The following is a 14,581-nucleotide window of genomic DNA, read 5'->3' on the forward strand; positions in this document are numbered from 1 at the left end:
AGCAGTAGTAGTAGTAGTAATGCCTTTAATCATATAGTTCTTCATGGTCTAAACAGCACCATCATGCCATTTGGCAATGCAAAGTGGAAAGAGCACCGGCTTTGCATTCAAATGCATAGATTTATATGAAGCTTCACTGTTTATTAGCACATACCTGCACCTCTGTCCTAGTTTCTCTTTGTCCCATATGCTGCTTCATTTATTACTACCAGGAATGTACTTTTTTGTTATTCATTTATTGTCCGTCTCAGCTCACTAGGGTATAAACTTCAAGATAACAGGGACTTTGTCTTGTTATATCCCCAGCAATGGAAAAATACCTGACACACAGTTATTCCTCAATAAGTATGTGTTGGGTTAAACAAAAACAAAACAAAAAGACCCCCACCTCCTCTAGGGAAGCATGGTAAATCACCATTTTGTCAGTAATGCTGAGTGCTAGAGAGACTAAGTGACTTGTCTAAGTCACTGTGGTATCTTGACTCCTGGCCCAGTGCAGAGGTGTTGGAAATGAGGATAAAGGGGTGAGGGAGAAATCTGGGGAGGAAGCAGTAGACCCAGGTGACTGACTAGCTCTGAAGGTTGAAGGAGTGTTCAGAAAAGACTCGAAGACTCAAGGGCTTGACAGAACCACCTTGGCTGGGAGAATGGTGGCACCATGAGAGGTGCAAGGAATGCTGGTAGGTGGAGAGGTGAAAGCATTCATCATTTCATGGAGAAAAATGTTGTATTTCCCAAATGACTTATGAATATTAGGTTGCCACAAGATGAAGTGCAGTAAACATATCCAGACATTTTTGCAGAGAGAACACTGTTAGCCATAAGCATTGTTTATTGTATGGCAGCTACCTCTAAATTCAAACTCCTTGACTAGGAAGACTCAAATTACACTTTATACGTGTGTGTGTGTGGTTTTCCCTCTATAGCTGGGTTGCATATGACGGAGAAAATTTCTCGGGTAATCAGTACGTGTTGGAGGAAGGCCACTATCCTTCGCTGTCTGCAATGGGATGCCTGCCTGAAGCAACTTTCAAGTCTGTTCGTTTTGTAGATGTCGTAAGTATCTCAGGGTGAATACAGCGTTACAGAGATGTATGGTCACACAGCTGACAGAGCAAGGGAACCAGCAGGCAGGCTTACTCAGGACAAAGTTGGAGGCAGAAAAAATAGTTTCGTGGACAACTTTCTACCCTGGTCTCTTTCCAGATCTTTAAAATGTAAACTGTTTGCTGTTTTCTCAGACTTCAGGGGCAGTGTTGGGTCAGTCATGGTGCACAGTGCACAATCATGGGCTAGTTCAAGGCCCTTCCGTCTTGTTTTTTTCCGTTTCACACCTGAGCCCTATTTCTTTTTTTCAAGATTTATTTATTTATTATTAATTAATTAATTTATTTATTTATGGCTGCATCGGGTCTTAGTTGCAGGATCTTTGTTGAGGCATGCGGGATCTTTTGTTGTGGCGTGCAGGCTCCAGGGCGCATGGGCTCTGTGGTTTGCGGCACTCGGGCTCTCTCATCGAGGCGCCCGAGCTCAGTAGTTTCAGGGCGCTGGCTTAGCTGCCCCGCGCCATGTGGGATCTTAGTTCCCCGACCAGGGATTGAACCCGTGTCCCCTGCATTGTAAGGCAGATTCTTTACCACTGGACCACCAGGGAAGTCCCCCTGAGCCCTATTTCTATACCTCTACCTTTAGAGGTACCCATTCTAATGTGTTTGGAGTACAGCTTGGATATTCCTATAAAATACATGTTTTTAAAAATATGTATACAGCCTTTTAATTTATATACAGTATTATGCTATAGTTCTCATCATGTTATAAAAACTCTCCTTACATGAAATTTTTTGGGAGCCATCCGTTATGCTGTGTGTACATCTAGTTATTGATTCTAATGGGTGCCCATGATGTAATATGTATTTACAATATGGAATCATTAACTAGATGTACATACAGCATAATGGATTACCCTGGGATCTTTTGGGGATACGTATTAAAAAGTGGATTGGGACTTCCCTGGTGGCACAGTGGTTAAGAATCTGCCTGCCAGTGCAGGGGACACGGGTTCGAGCCCTGGTCCGGGAAGATCCCACATGCTGCAGAGCAACTAAGCCCGTGTGCCACAACTACTAAGCCTGCGCTCTAGAGCCCGCGCGCCTAGAGCCTGTGCTCTGCAACAAGAGAAGACACCGCGATGAGAAACACGCCCACCACAATGAAGAGGGGCCCCCGCTTGCCGCAGCTAGAGAAAGCCTGTGGGCAGCAACGAAGACCCAGTGCAGCCAAAAACAAAGAGTGGATTTACTGGATCTCACGTGCATGAATATGCAACCTTCAGTAAGTACTGCCGAATTCCACCACTTTACACTGTTGCTGGCAGTGCATGTGGATTCGTTTTCAGCATCATGGCCATTATTGAGTATTCTCTGACATTCTAACTTTTGTCAGTTTGAAAGAATGGGGTAGAAGTTGTGTTAGTTTGCATTTCACTGTTGGTGAGATCTCCTATACATACTAGTCATTTAGGTTTTCTGTTCAGTGAATTGCCTATTTATATCCTTTGCCCAGCTCTTTAGTTTCCCGTCATTGTTGTTATTGATTTGCAGAAATTCCTTATAGTTTTTAAATCTATTCCTCTGTTGTTTTAGAGATTTGCAATGAAATGACTTTTCTCAGTTTCTCATGTATGTGCCAATCCAGATTATAGTGCTCCTTTTTGACCAGAGATCTTTAATTTTAATGCAGACAAAGCAATATTCGATAGAACAATACTGCAAGATAATGTTCAGATGTTAAAGTCTGGGTGTATCTGACAGTTTGGGAAGTATTTGGTAGCTGATATCTCATAAAAAGCTTTAAACATACGTAGTTGGTGATTTTAGCTTTAAAGGTAGAAGGAACATATGTGAGTTGGCTTTTTCTCATCCCCTCCTGCCCGTTCAAATAACGAAAATGTTGACCTTCCTTGAGATGTGAAAATAGTAGCAGTGAAACATAAAATGATGTGGTAAGATTCATTAGCTTACAAATAATAAAATATCTAAAAATTTGATATTTAACCTGCTTAGAATTCTAAAAGCAACCTACAAGTATTTAAAAAAAACAAACCCACTTTAGATTTAAAGCTTTCAAATGCCTTCCTTCAAGCAGAACTTAGCATATATGCTCACATCACTTTTGACATTTACAGATGATGTTCTTTTAAGTTTTGATTACGATGAAATGAATATTTTACCCATATTAAGAACGTATATTTTAATTGTGACTTAGTACTTCAGAATCGTTTGGTTGTTGTCGCTAGATTAGAGTGCTTGGAACGTTTTAGCATGCCAGCTCAGAAAAGTGCAGTGAACGTGCAAAGTAGTGATACTACCACAGTTTCTGTCATTTCCTTCTTGTATGGTTTATATAACCTAATTTCTAGACCATATAGAACACGTCTACACACTGATCTGCTCTGTTTATTGGTCAAGATCTTTCTACACATCAGAGCACATCCACATAAATGAAGCAGTAAGGTGTCACACCGTTGCCACAAAACTTTAAGCAAGTTAGGGAATTTTTCATGTATCATTTATGATTTTAGGATTATTATCATCAGAGCTTAGTCTAGGGTCATAAGGGTCTGTAATCTGAAAAACAAGCATAAGCTGCCAACTTCTCATTTTTCTGAAAATCAGTGGACTTGAACTTGGGGCTTCCATCCTATTTTTTCTCTCCTAACAATTATTCCTACAGGAAAGTTTGGGGATACACAGAATCATTGTCTTATTGACAGTTAAAAACAGGACATCTGAAAATGCATACAAGGGGAAGCTTCCTTTATTAGGCAGATTACCACTAGACCCCCAAAGATCACCACAGCCCCCGCCCCTCGCCATTTATGTCTTTGACTTTCCAGCCCCTTCTTATCTCAATAGAAAACAGAAAAGTTGAAAATAAAGTCCATTAGAATTGATATTCCAGGCATATATACCTGTTCCTTTATGCCTGGGATATGTTCCCCATTTTATAATACTTTACATTTACCTGCCTTTCTATGTAAGGGAAAAACTTTCTGCCCTCCATCCTTCCTTGCTTTAGCTTTGGAGTATATAACCACCCAGACGTTGCTGGAAAAGGGAGTTTATGAGCAGGCCAAGTCCAGCCAGATCTTCTGCTTTGTCCTTGTAACAAGGTGATTTTCATGTTAAGTTCGAATTACTATCAAGGATGAGTAACAAAACATTATTTTTGTTCCTAAACAGGAATTGTCTGAACCAACAATTATTCTTTTTGAAAGAGAAGACTTCAAAGGAAAAAAGATTGAATTTAGTACAGAAATAGTTAATCTCCAATCCCTAGGATTCAACACGCGCATACGCTCTGTTCAGGTGATTGGTGGCATGTAAGTGAGTTCCTACTTGTTTATTCAATAAAATAGATTTTAAAAATTAAGTTTGATCATATTTCTCTTCTCTGTTACCTTAACCAAATTGACGTATAACCCCTTTTTTTCTGTAAGGGTTAATATTTATGTTCCCTCACAGTATACTTTTCCTATTGGGAAGAGCCATGTGTGGGACATCATCTCTTCATCCAGATTTTTAGTTTACTTAAGATAAGGACTCTCAAAGTTCCTAGGCGAACGCTTTGCAATAAATTGAGCACTTCCTTAGCAAGTAGGAAAGAGAACTGATTTTGCTTATCCTTTTGAAAGACCAAGTCCTTTGATTTTGGAGTAAGGGTTGGGATTTTCCTTCGGCTAGGAGTGACTAGCAGATGTTATAGGCAAAATGACTTAATGTCAACATGGGAACATTTTTCTCAACTTTGAATAATTTTGAAATTAAGATGTAAAAATGAATAAGGACTATCAATGTAATGTGTTTTTACAAAAGTATTTTTCTTTCACTCACCGAAACAGCAGGTATAGTTTGAAGGCATCAAATGGTGGAGAGGACTATAGCTATTTAAAAAACAAATTCGGATTATTAGGGTGATTGATAGAATTTTATGCATGACTTTTTTTCCCAACAGGTTTAAACTAATATTTTGTTTTTATGATAAAATGACTACGATGATAACATTTTAGAGTTGCAGGGTTAAAAACAGAGAACCTTGATGTAATACATCAACCAGAGAGAAAGATTGCTGTGTTGCTTGCATGCTGGTCTGCGCTGGAACCCAGACTTCAGGTGTGGGTACCAGCATCTCTGTGTGGAAGAGACCTGAGTATCTTTAGTAGTTCTCTGGATTGAGGAAGATTACTCTCATTTTAAATAAAACTTTATTATCTATTTTTATCTAACCCTTATATAGCACCCTGTGTAAGAACTTTACAAGTATTAACCATTTAAATAAAGGTCTATTATTACAACTGAAGATGTTTTATGTAAAGTTCACAGGAAGTACTGGGCTGTCCTGCTAAAAGACTATCTCTATTGAAGAAAAAACTTACCTATTTCTCTTCAAGAGTGGAACTTTTGGGCATAAATACTCATGTACCATGAATTTGCTATTTGTCAAGACATGGGTGCTGTAGCTGTTTTTGATAATAAGGTTGTTTCCTTTTTTTATCCTCCAACATATATTTAAAGTATAAAAAGCTCGGTCTAGGTACTTCCCTGGTGGCGCAGTGGTTAAGAATCCGCCTGCCAATGCAGGGGACATGGGTTCGATCCCTGGTCCAGGAAGATCCCACGTGCCATGGAGCAACTAAGCCTGTGTGCCACAACTACTGAGCCTGCGCTCTAGAGCCCATGAGCCACAACTGCTGAAGCCCGCATGCTGCAACAAGAGAAGCCACCACAATAAGAAGTCTGTGCACCGCAATGAAGAGTAGCCCCCACTCACCGCAACTAGAGAAAGCCCAAGTACAGCAATGAAGACCCAACGCAGCCAAAAATAAAAATAAAAAGCTCAGTCTAAAAATCAAAGTGTTCTGAAAATATAATTGGTGCCCACTGTGAAATGGATATTGCTACTTACTGTGGTTATCTCTTTTTGTTTTCCAGATGGGTTACTTATGAATATGGCAATTACAGGGGTCGACAGTTCCTATTGTCACCAGCAGAAGTGCCTAATTGGTATGAATTCAGTGGCTGTCGCCAAATAGGTTCTCTACGACCTTTTGTTCAGGTACTTTCTTCTTTTACATGCTTTGAATAGACTCTTCTCTGAAATCTTTTTTGTAAATGTAATTAACTTTTTAGTTTCAATTTTAAGTGTGAAATTGGCCTCTCCCCCACCCCACCCCCGAGAATTTCTGAATTTCGGCTGTGTCTCTGGTGCCAGAAGGTTGTGACTGCTTTCAGAAATGTTATTACACCTGACATCAAAACCTGGTATGGGGCTTCCCTGGTGGCGCAGTGGTTGAGAGTCCGCCTGCCGATGCAGGGGACACGGGTTCGTGCCCCGGTCCGGGAAGATCCCACATGCCGCGGAGCGGCTGGGCCCGTGAGTCATGGCCGCTGAGCCTGCGCGTCCGGAGCCTGTGCTCCACAATGGGAGAGGCCACAACAGTGAGAGGCCCGCGTACTGTAAAAAAAAAAAACAAAACAAACAAAAAACCTGGTATGTCCCAAGCCCTGGGTTGTCCATAGGCAGGCTCCCAGCCCCAGGCACTTTGAAATTCTGTCAGCCTCTCCTCACTGAGAAAATCCTAAAGCCTCTGAAACTCTCAGATGTAGCAGTTTTCCCTTATCCAGCCTCATCTGGGATTCTGCCCCTGCTACTGATGCTTGTTCAGTGCTTCTGAAGTACAGCTTGTATATGACTATTGCTGGGGTTTTGTCTTCTAGAAACGAATTTATTTCAGACTTCGAAACAAAGCAACAGGGTTATTCATGTCAACCAATGGAAACTTAGAGGATCTGAAGCTTCTCAGAATACAGGTCATGGAGGATGTCGGTGCTGATGATCAGATTTGGATGTATCAAGAAGGATGCTTCAAATGCAGGGTGAGCTTTTTGGATTAGACAAGGGTCTATAATAGCATCTCTCCTCAAGTAGATGCTACTTCATGATTCCTGGAGCATTTTCAGAAATAAGTTAGAAGGTTTTTCATGAAACTATTTCTTAGTTCTGATAGAACCTGTCTAGGAACCAAATGGGAGGTAAATCTAGCACTGATCCAAGATAGAATCTTTATATCTATACTTGATTTTTATACAGTAATAGAAAAAGCAAGTGTCTGTGTTACCCTCCCCTTTTTCCTTAACCTACTTGTTATAGAAATAAACTTATAAGCCCCATCATTATCAACACAGATCACTCTTGGTTTGTTTCCATTTTGGTGGACCCCACAGACTAGGTTGAAGCGTGAAGAGATAACCACCCTGTGTACAACACAGTCCATTTCCTAATTGTCACACGTTGTAAAATGGAAAATTGCCCATCTCCCTCCTATCACTCCCGCCACAATGCACATTTAAAAGCTGAGTGCTGTAAGATTTTATGAGAGATGCTCACACTTCTATTGTACGTACTCATTTTAACTCCTTGATTTTATGGGCTTGACTGTTTGCTCCTGATTTTTTTAATCCTGGTGCCCTGTGAGTCAGCAGAAGGCATTACGGCCTGCTGAAAGGAAGTACAACTTGTTAATTGGGTCTGTTGTGCTTGAGGGAGAATCATCCTTTCAGTAAACAGAAGTACTATTTAGACATGCATAGAAGAAATAGCATGAGAAACAGAAGTAACTAATATAGAGGCATAGAAAAAGCTTCTGCCTTTGAATTATCTTAATTCAAGAAAATGGCATCTTTCAACAATTATTTCTAATGAACATTACAGTGATATTATTTTAACAGCTTTGAATTTGGTAGGTCAGTGAGAAAAAGGAAAGTGTCCTAGATTATCACAATCCTTTTATCTCAATATATTGTAGAACAGTACACTTTTCATAAGCATTTTCTATAGCAATGTGTGTGAATGCCATATGAACATGACTACCATACCTTATTTATATTATATTAAGGGTAGATTCACTTCATAGAAGGACCCATAAGATCTTTGCATTAGAACACACTCTACTGCATTTATGTTTTCTCTTTTTATACTTGGATAGCATGCCTTTTTAGAAAATTTTAGACATTTCTCATGAAGGGGAAGACAAGACAAATCAGTAAATGGAATTCCAAGTTTTAAAATGATAAAATGCCCTTTTAGCAACTTCAGTGCTACAGCAGCCTTCAAAATTAGAGATGCAGTCATATTCCGGAAGGGTCAGGCTGAGTGGAGTGGATACATCAGGGAGATTAGCTACAGACCCAGCCTCAGATCATGGTGATTTCTGGGGGGAAATATCATGATGGGCATTTTTAGTGTTCTAAGGAGGCTTCCCTTACTTATAAGACAGAGGGCCTCACAAAGGGCATAAATCTCTTAACAATGGACAAGAATTGAGAACTTTCTATCACAGGTTATCTGAAATGAAGGGCATAAATATTTGTTTGATCCCATTTACCATGGCTAAAAGCTGAAATTCCTCATGTGGGGTATAAATGAAGCTAGGAACTAAGATAACTTTAAAAATCAGCTCACACAGGAAATTGCTTACAATGGTAGCTGAATGTATATCCACCCATGTCTACGATACCTTGTCTTTTCCACTGAGCAGATAGCAGAAGACTGCTGCCTGACCATCGTGGGGAACCTAGTAACCTCTGGCTCTAAACTGGGCCTGGCACTCGAACAGAACATCGACAGTCAGTTCTGGAGCATGAAGTCTGACGGCAGGCTCTATAGCAAGCTGAAGCCAAATTTAGTTTTAGATATCAAAGGTAAGGATCGTTTCCTTTATTTTCTTTGTTGTGTCTTCTTTAGTTAACTAAAAAGCTCTTCTTTACTTTTGAAAATGATGCATGTACTATTATTAATAGCAAGTGATCCCTTACTACGTGCCAGCCTCAATGCTATACACTGTACCTACGTTATCTCACGTGATCTTCACAGCAGCCCCAAGAGGCCTGTGTTATCCCTCCTCCCCCCACTTTACAGCCTCCATACTGCGGCTCAGAGGAGTTAATCAGTTTGGCCACAATCTCACACCCATTAAGTGCTGAGGTGGAATCTGGACATGGGCCGACTTTAAACCATTTATTATAACAATGTTAGACTAAAATTCACAAGTTAAAAGGCTATGACCTCAGTCTGTAGAGTTCATGATTCTCAGGTACACGCATGTAAACTTTCATTGTAAAGATCTAAGACTGAAAAGGAATTAAAACAAACAACATAGCCAAAAAGATTTCAACTGAACATTTGTTCAGTGAAGTTAATCCAGAGCAAACCGATTGATGGTGCTTGGGGAAGAACAAATACATTTAGGCCAGGGGTTTCCAAACTTTATCTGCATGAGAATCCCCTGGAGGGCTTGTTAAAAAACACAGATTGCTGGGTTCCACCCTCAGAGGTTCTGATTCAGTAGGTCTGGGGTAGGGCCCAAGAATCTGCATGTCTAACAAGTTCCCAGGTAATGCCCATGCTGCCTGTCTACGAGAACTACTGATGATAATTTTAAAACAACATAAAGCAAAAAAAACTGACCTCAAGTAGACATGGGAATTCAGTGAACCTTTGTTGCTATAGACAAGCAAATGACGATGGTGTGTTTTATTCATGTCATATGGGGTGATTTTGCTTCAAATTATTAATGGAGACTTTCTGTCCCCTATCAGGAAACCAGTGTGGTTATGTTCGTCAATTTAGTGGAACCATACTATACCACACACCACTTTAAATCATGGCTAGAAAGTTGGCTCAGTTTTACCTGAGTCAGGGTTCTAGGCCAAAGCTGTCATTAAAAATTAAGACAGAGTGGTAAAGAAACAGCTGGTTTTAAACTAAATTTTGTGGAAGATGGAGAATAAGCCTGAACATTTCCATCAGGGGCTTTGGTGACTGCCCCTGGAGAAAAGTGGCCGTCACTTCTGATCTGCAGGTGGGGAGAGTGGCCAAGCCACCTAACAATGGGATTCGAATTTACAGAGAATCTGAGGAACAGAAAAGTGCTCAGAGGCAAACTAAGTTTAGTGAGGCAAAGGCAGGGCACTACATTTAGGGAGCACCACTAAGCAATATCTAACTCCAGGCTGGATGGGGCCCAAAGTCGTACAGTGTATAAAGTACAAGCAGGAGACAAATGCATTGTAGGCTGGCACGACAGATCTGTCCATATGTACACAAGTAAGATACCCATTGTATAGATGATCCACCGGAGGTTCAAACTGTTAAGAGTCACTATCATTTTATTCTTACTTTGAACAACTTGTTAAACTGGAGCTCCTCAGTCTATACAAGATAGAGTTTGAAAACCTCCAGAGAAGCCAAAGGAGTGTGACTAGACTGAATTGGAAACATGGATTTTGGGGAAAATACGGACTCATGTTTCTTACAGATGTGATCAGCTTCCTATGTCCAGGGTTAAGGTCACTGTAATCTTTACGAGCTAGTCTCTTAGAGCATTCCTTTTATTCTTTCAACATGTATTTATTGGGTACCCAATATGTGACAGGCTCTGTGCCACACACTGGGGGTATCAAACTGAAAGGAAAAAAAAAAAAGACAGTACCTTGGCTTCAGAGCGCTTACATTCTGGAAGCTCCAAGGATATGGGATTTTCCCCCACTTGCTACCCTGGCAGTTGACCAGGAGTAAGGATTCCTGGCTTTCTAGTCTTCGACTCTGAAAAGGACTGTGGGACTTCAGGAGCCTCCTCCTTAGGGCTTCGCTTGAAAGCTCCAAGATCACTTCCTAAAATGCAATATAAATTAGTCCAGTGCCTTTGGAATAAGGCTACTTTTCTGTATGTTTGTGAACTCTCAGTATATCGAGTATGGTAGCTACAGTAATCACTTGTTAAACTAGTTTAAATGTCTCAGAATGTGGGAGAATGATGCCATCTTGTGGACAAGAGAGAGTAGGGCCACACATCCCACATACTGTGCAAGGGGGATAGAAATACATCCCTCAATAGGAGACTGTGACTTTCACTGGCTACAACTGTTGACCATTTGTTACCTACTAATATTACCATAAGGTTTATTTCTTTTATCTCCTGGTGTTTTGGTAGACATCCGTGTATTATTCCAGACCAAAGACATTATAACAACAGTGTAAGCTGGTTCACACTCACTTTAAAAAAGTCTGTGAGGATTTTAATCCTCCCCAAAGGCAAAGAATGAATCAGATTATTTCTCAAGAACTTTCTAGTCATCATGACTCTAATTAGAATTATGATGTAATATACACAGAAGGTATGTTTAAGATACTATAATCTTGAAGAATGAAAAAAGACATTGTGACCTTAAGATAATATTTGCTGAAATCTCAGTGGAGTGGAGTGTGTTGTGTCTCAGTGGAGATGGTGGGGTTTGTGGTAGCGGTGACTTTTTTTTCCAGACTTAAGCATAAAATGCCCAGGGCACCTTGCCTTCGTATTCTATACCTAGCTGTGCAGAGGCTCTTAGTTATCATGATGATTAACCAATTTCTTAGAAGAGGGGCATGCATAAGAGATGATTTCCCTATCAAAATCTATTGTGTAAGTTTTCAGACCTTTTGGATGTTTTGTAAATGCTTTAAAAGAGAATACGAACATTTAATTCCTCTTGGCCTGAGGCTGCAGTATGATTTCAATACCAGTCGCACTTACCCCAGCGAGTTGAACAGATTTTAATTTTGATGGAGTCCTTGGTGCTATGACGTTGGTACAGAGGCTTATGCTGAAAAGGATAAGGTATCTGTTTACTCCACACTGGAAAAAAAAATCACATGGCCCTTTCTTTTGTTAATGATACTTCTCCATTGAAAGAAGAGGCCATGAGGCTAAAGAATCTGAAATATCTAGTAGGCACCCTTGGAAAAAAATATTCTGGTGAAAGGGAAACCATACTAGCTTTACAGTCTGATGGAACGCAGCATGTTAAATGCTATGAATTTTTATACACCACAGCCTGTGGGTTCCCAGAAGTGGGAGTGCTGCCCTGCCTATACTTCTGGGTGTCACTCAGACCTCCCCTTTGACCTAATACAACTATTTTTCATTGTTCATGCAAAATTTGTTCCGATGACTATTCTACTCAGGCCTGCCTGCTTATTTTGCTGGTATCTCAAATCCACAATCCCACACTGAATATTTGTCACAATCTCTTTACTCCTTTTCCCATTTCTAGATTCTGCCCCCGCCCCCCGCCGGTGCCATATGATGGGGCTTTAACACATCGCCCCCCAGAGGCTGGAGCCTCTCAGCCCTCCGTGCGTTTCTGGGCTTTCCTCCCTGCTTTGTCTCCTCGAGGCACATAGTTTTACACTTTGCTTGCTCTTGTTACATTGGTGTTGTGATAAACTGTGTCTGCTACAGCCTCTTCATGTGGGCATGTTTCCTTCTATCGTTTTCCTCTTCTGTCTTTCAGGGGGTACACAGTATGATCAAAATCACCTTATCCTCAACAGTGTCAGCAAAGAGAAGTCAACACAAGTGTGGGAAGCCATGGTCCTATAGACCTGAATTAAAGAATGCAGGAGGAATATTTCTGGAGGTCTTTCAGCTACCTTATTTAAACAAACAAACAAAAAAAGAAAAAACAAGGGCTGCAGACAGAAGCACCAAGAAGAAAGTGGACCTGCTCCTTCAACAGCTCTAAATTCTCTCTTGAATCACACCACCGTGACCAGGACAACCACTCATCTTCTCAAAAGACTGTAATCGTTTTAAACCAGTCATTTATCCTCCTCTTGTTTCATCCCTTTCATTTCTTTTCAGTAGCTGCTTAAACAGGTTGTCTTAGCAGCAAGACTATGTACAGTTTAAATTATATCCAAAGATAGAGAACAAGAACAAACTTACCGACCTTGCAGACCTACAAGTCCTGTACACTTTAAAGGGAAGGACAGAAGCTCAAGTTTGTATGGTAGGAGACTGTTCAGCATCTGAGAAGAAATAAGTTATTAGGCCTGTAATTTTGGTCCTTGATCTTCTGATTTCTGGACTTAGTAATTATGCCGTACAGCAAAGTGGGGAAAGCCTTATCTAGTCAGACCTACCTTAAGCAACTAAGTATAAACAAAATGTTTCTGTTCATATTAAAAATTAGGGGACTTCCCTGGGGGCACAGTGGTTAAGAATCTGCCTGCCAATGCAGGGGACACGGGTTCGAGCCCTGGTCCAGGAAGATCCCACGTGATGCAGAGTGGCTGAGCCCGTGAGGTACAACTACTGAGCCTGCATGACACAGCTCCTGAAGCCCGTGCACCTAGAGCCCGTGCTCCGCAACAAGAGAAGCCACTGCAATGAGAAGCCCACACACCGCAACGAAGAGTAGCCCCTGCTCACCGCAACTAGAGAAAGCCTATGCACAGCAGCAAAGACCCAACACAGCCAAAAATATATTTTAAAAAAATAATTAGTAAATTTACAAAGATAGCATGTCCATGTCTGCTAACATTTATTAGCAGGATCTGGATTATTTTAACCCACTCTAGAATGTCACATGTGAGTGTTGTTTAGTGCTTTTCTTGCAGATGCTACTGAAACAGTATTACCATGACCTAATTTATGAGCCCATCCTCATCTACAGGTAGTTCTGAAGCAGCGTTACGCAGGCCTTTGCTAAACTCAGGTCTTTTAGCCCAATTTCCTGCCCCCCTGTCCGGCTGCACTGGCACGGGGCTGCCTTCCCTGTGAGGCTCCACAGCCCCGCACCTGCTGTGACTGCTGGGGGACAGCCTCAGGTCATGTACTTCTGGGAGCAGAAACGAGAGGTGTGGGGGGCTCAAGAGGATGACCGGCAATTCTCTCCAGAAAGCGAAAGAAAGGAGACTGAAGCAATCCTAGTTGGCCAGCTCTCAGATCTGAGAACCCTAAGACGCGGCAAGTAGTTCAGGGGAACTGAAAATACTTAGCTGCTGATTGTGCGCTCCCTGGCCTCAGTGCTGGTCATAGTGTGAACAAAACTGCTAAACGTTCCTTGAACACACGCTTCCTCTTTCTGTCCTCATGTCGTTGTCCTCGTCACTGAACACTGGTGCTTGGAAGAACAAATCTTGTTTCCTTTTCAGCTACTCCATATGTTTCCAGTTGTAAAATGTTGATCCTCTGGAGCCTGTGGTGGGCAGTGGCGGCCATCAGAGTAGTTTACCTTCAGCTTTAAGATGCTCGCACACGTCCGGCAGCAGCCGCCACGGTCTTGTTCTTGGGTGCACAGCTCTGGCCTTAGGCCTTTGTGTGTCTCACTGCAGTAAGGTGGGGTAATACTGTCTAGTCTGTGTTGAATTCATCTCTTGAATAAACTTGTTTCTGGTTAACCGTATTGATGAAATCTGAGAGAGTCCATTCTAGCCCTCGTAACACTTCAAAGAGGGTCAGCAGGCAGATTAGAAACAAATGTCTGATCTGGACAAGGTGGGTTTCAGAGCTGCTAGAATAACAGCAGGGGGAGATTTTTGACTACCCTCTTTCCAGACTCAGTGGTGAAGGGGCACACTCCACTTTTCTGAGTGGACATGAGGGTAAGTGAGGTCGTCCCTCGAGAGATGCCCCTCACTACCACTGGGAGGCCTCAAAGAGAAAGAGCTGAGGTTGAATTCAGAGAAGTCAAAAGTG

The 14,581-nt window shown here is 41.5% G+C and overlaps 1 protein-coding gene across 1 annotated transcript in view; it reads left to right on the forward strand.

Annotated features, from left to right (window-relative positions):
• CRYBG1 (crystallin beta-gamma domain containing 1) overlaps positions 1-14,407 on the forward strand; it is a 214,282-nt gene extending 199,875 nt beyond the window's left edge. Inside the window, exons 17-22 of the mRNA XM_030882915.2 lie at positions 927-1,056; positions 4,242-4,381; positions 5,991-6,114; positions 6,777-6,935; positions 8,597-8,759; positions 12,393-14,407. Coding sequence (XP_030738775.2) covers positions 927-1,056; positions 4,242-4,381; positions 5,991-6,114; positions 6,777-6,935; positions 8,597-8,759; positions 12,393-12,481 — 805 coding nt within the window. The 3' untranslated portion in view covers positions 12,482-14,407. The remainder of the gene's footprint in view (positions 1-926; positions 1,057-4,241; positions 4,382-5,990; positions 6,115-6,776; positions 6,936-8,596; positions 8,760-12,392) is intronic.
• The last annotated feature ends 174 nt before the right edge of the window (positions 14,408-14,581 follow it).

The sequence above is a fragment of the Globicephala melas genome, chromosome 14 (genome assembly GCF_963455315.2).
Source record: "Globicephala melas chromosome 14, mGloMel1.2, whole genome shotgun sequence".
Taxonomy (NCBI): domain Eukaryota; kingdom Metazoa; phylum Chordata; class Mammalia; order Artiodactyla; family Delphinidae; genus Globicephala; species Globicephala melas.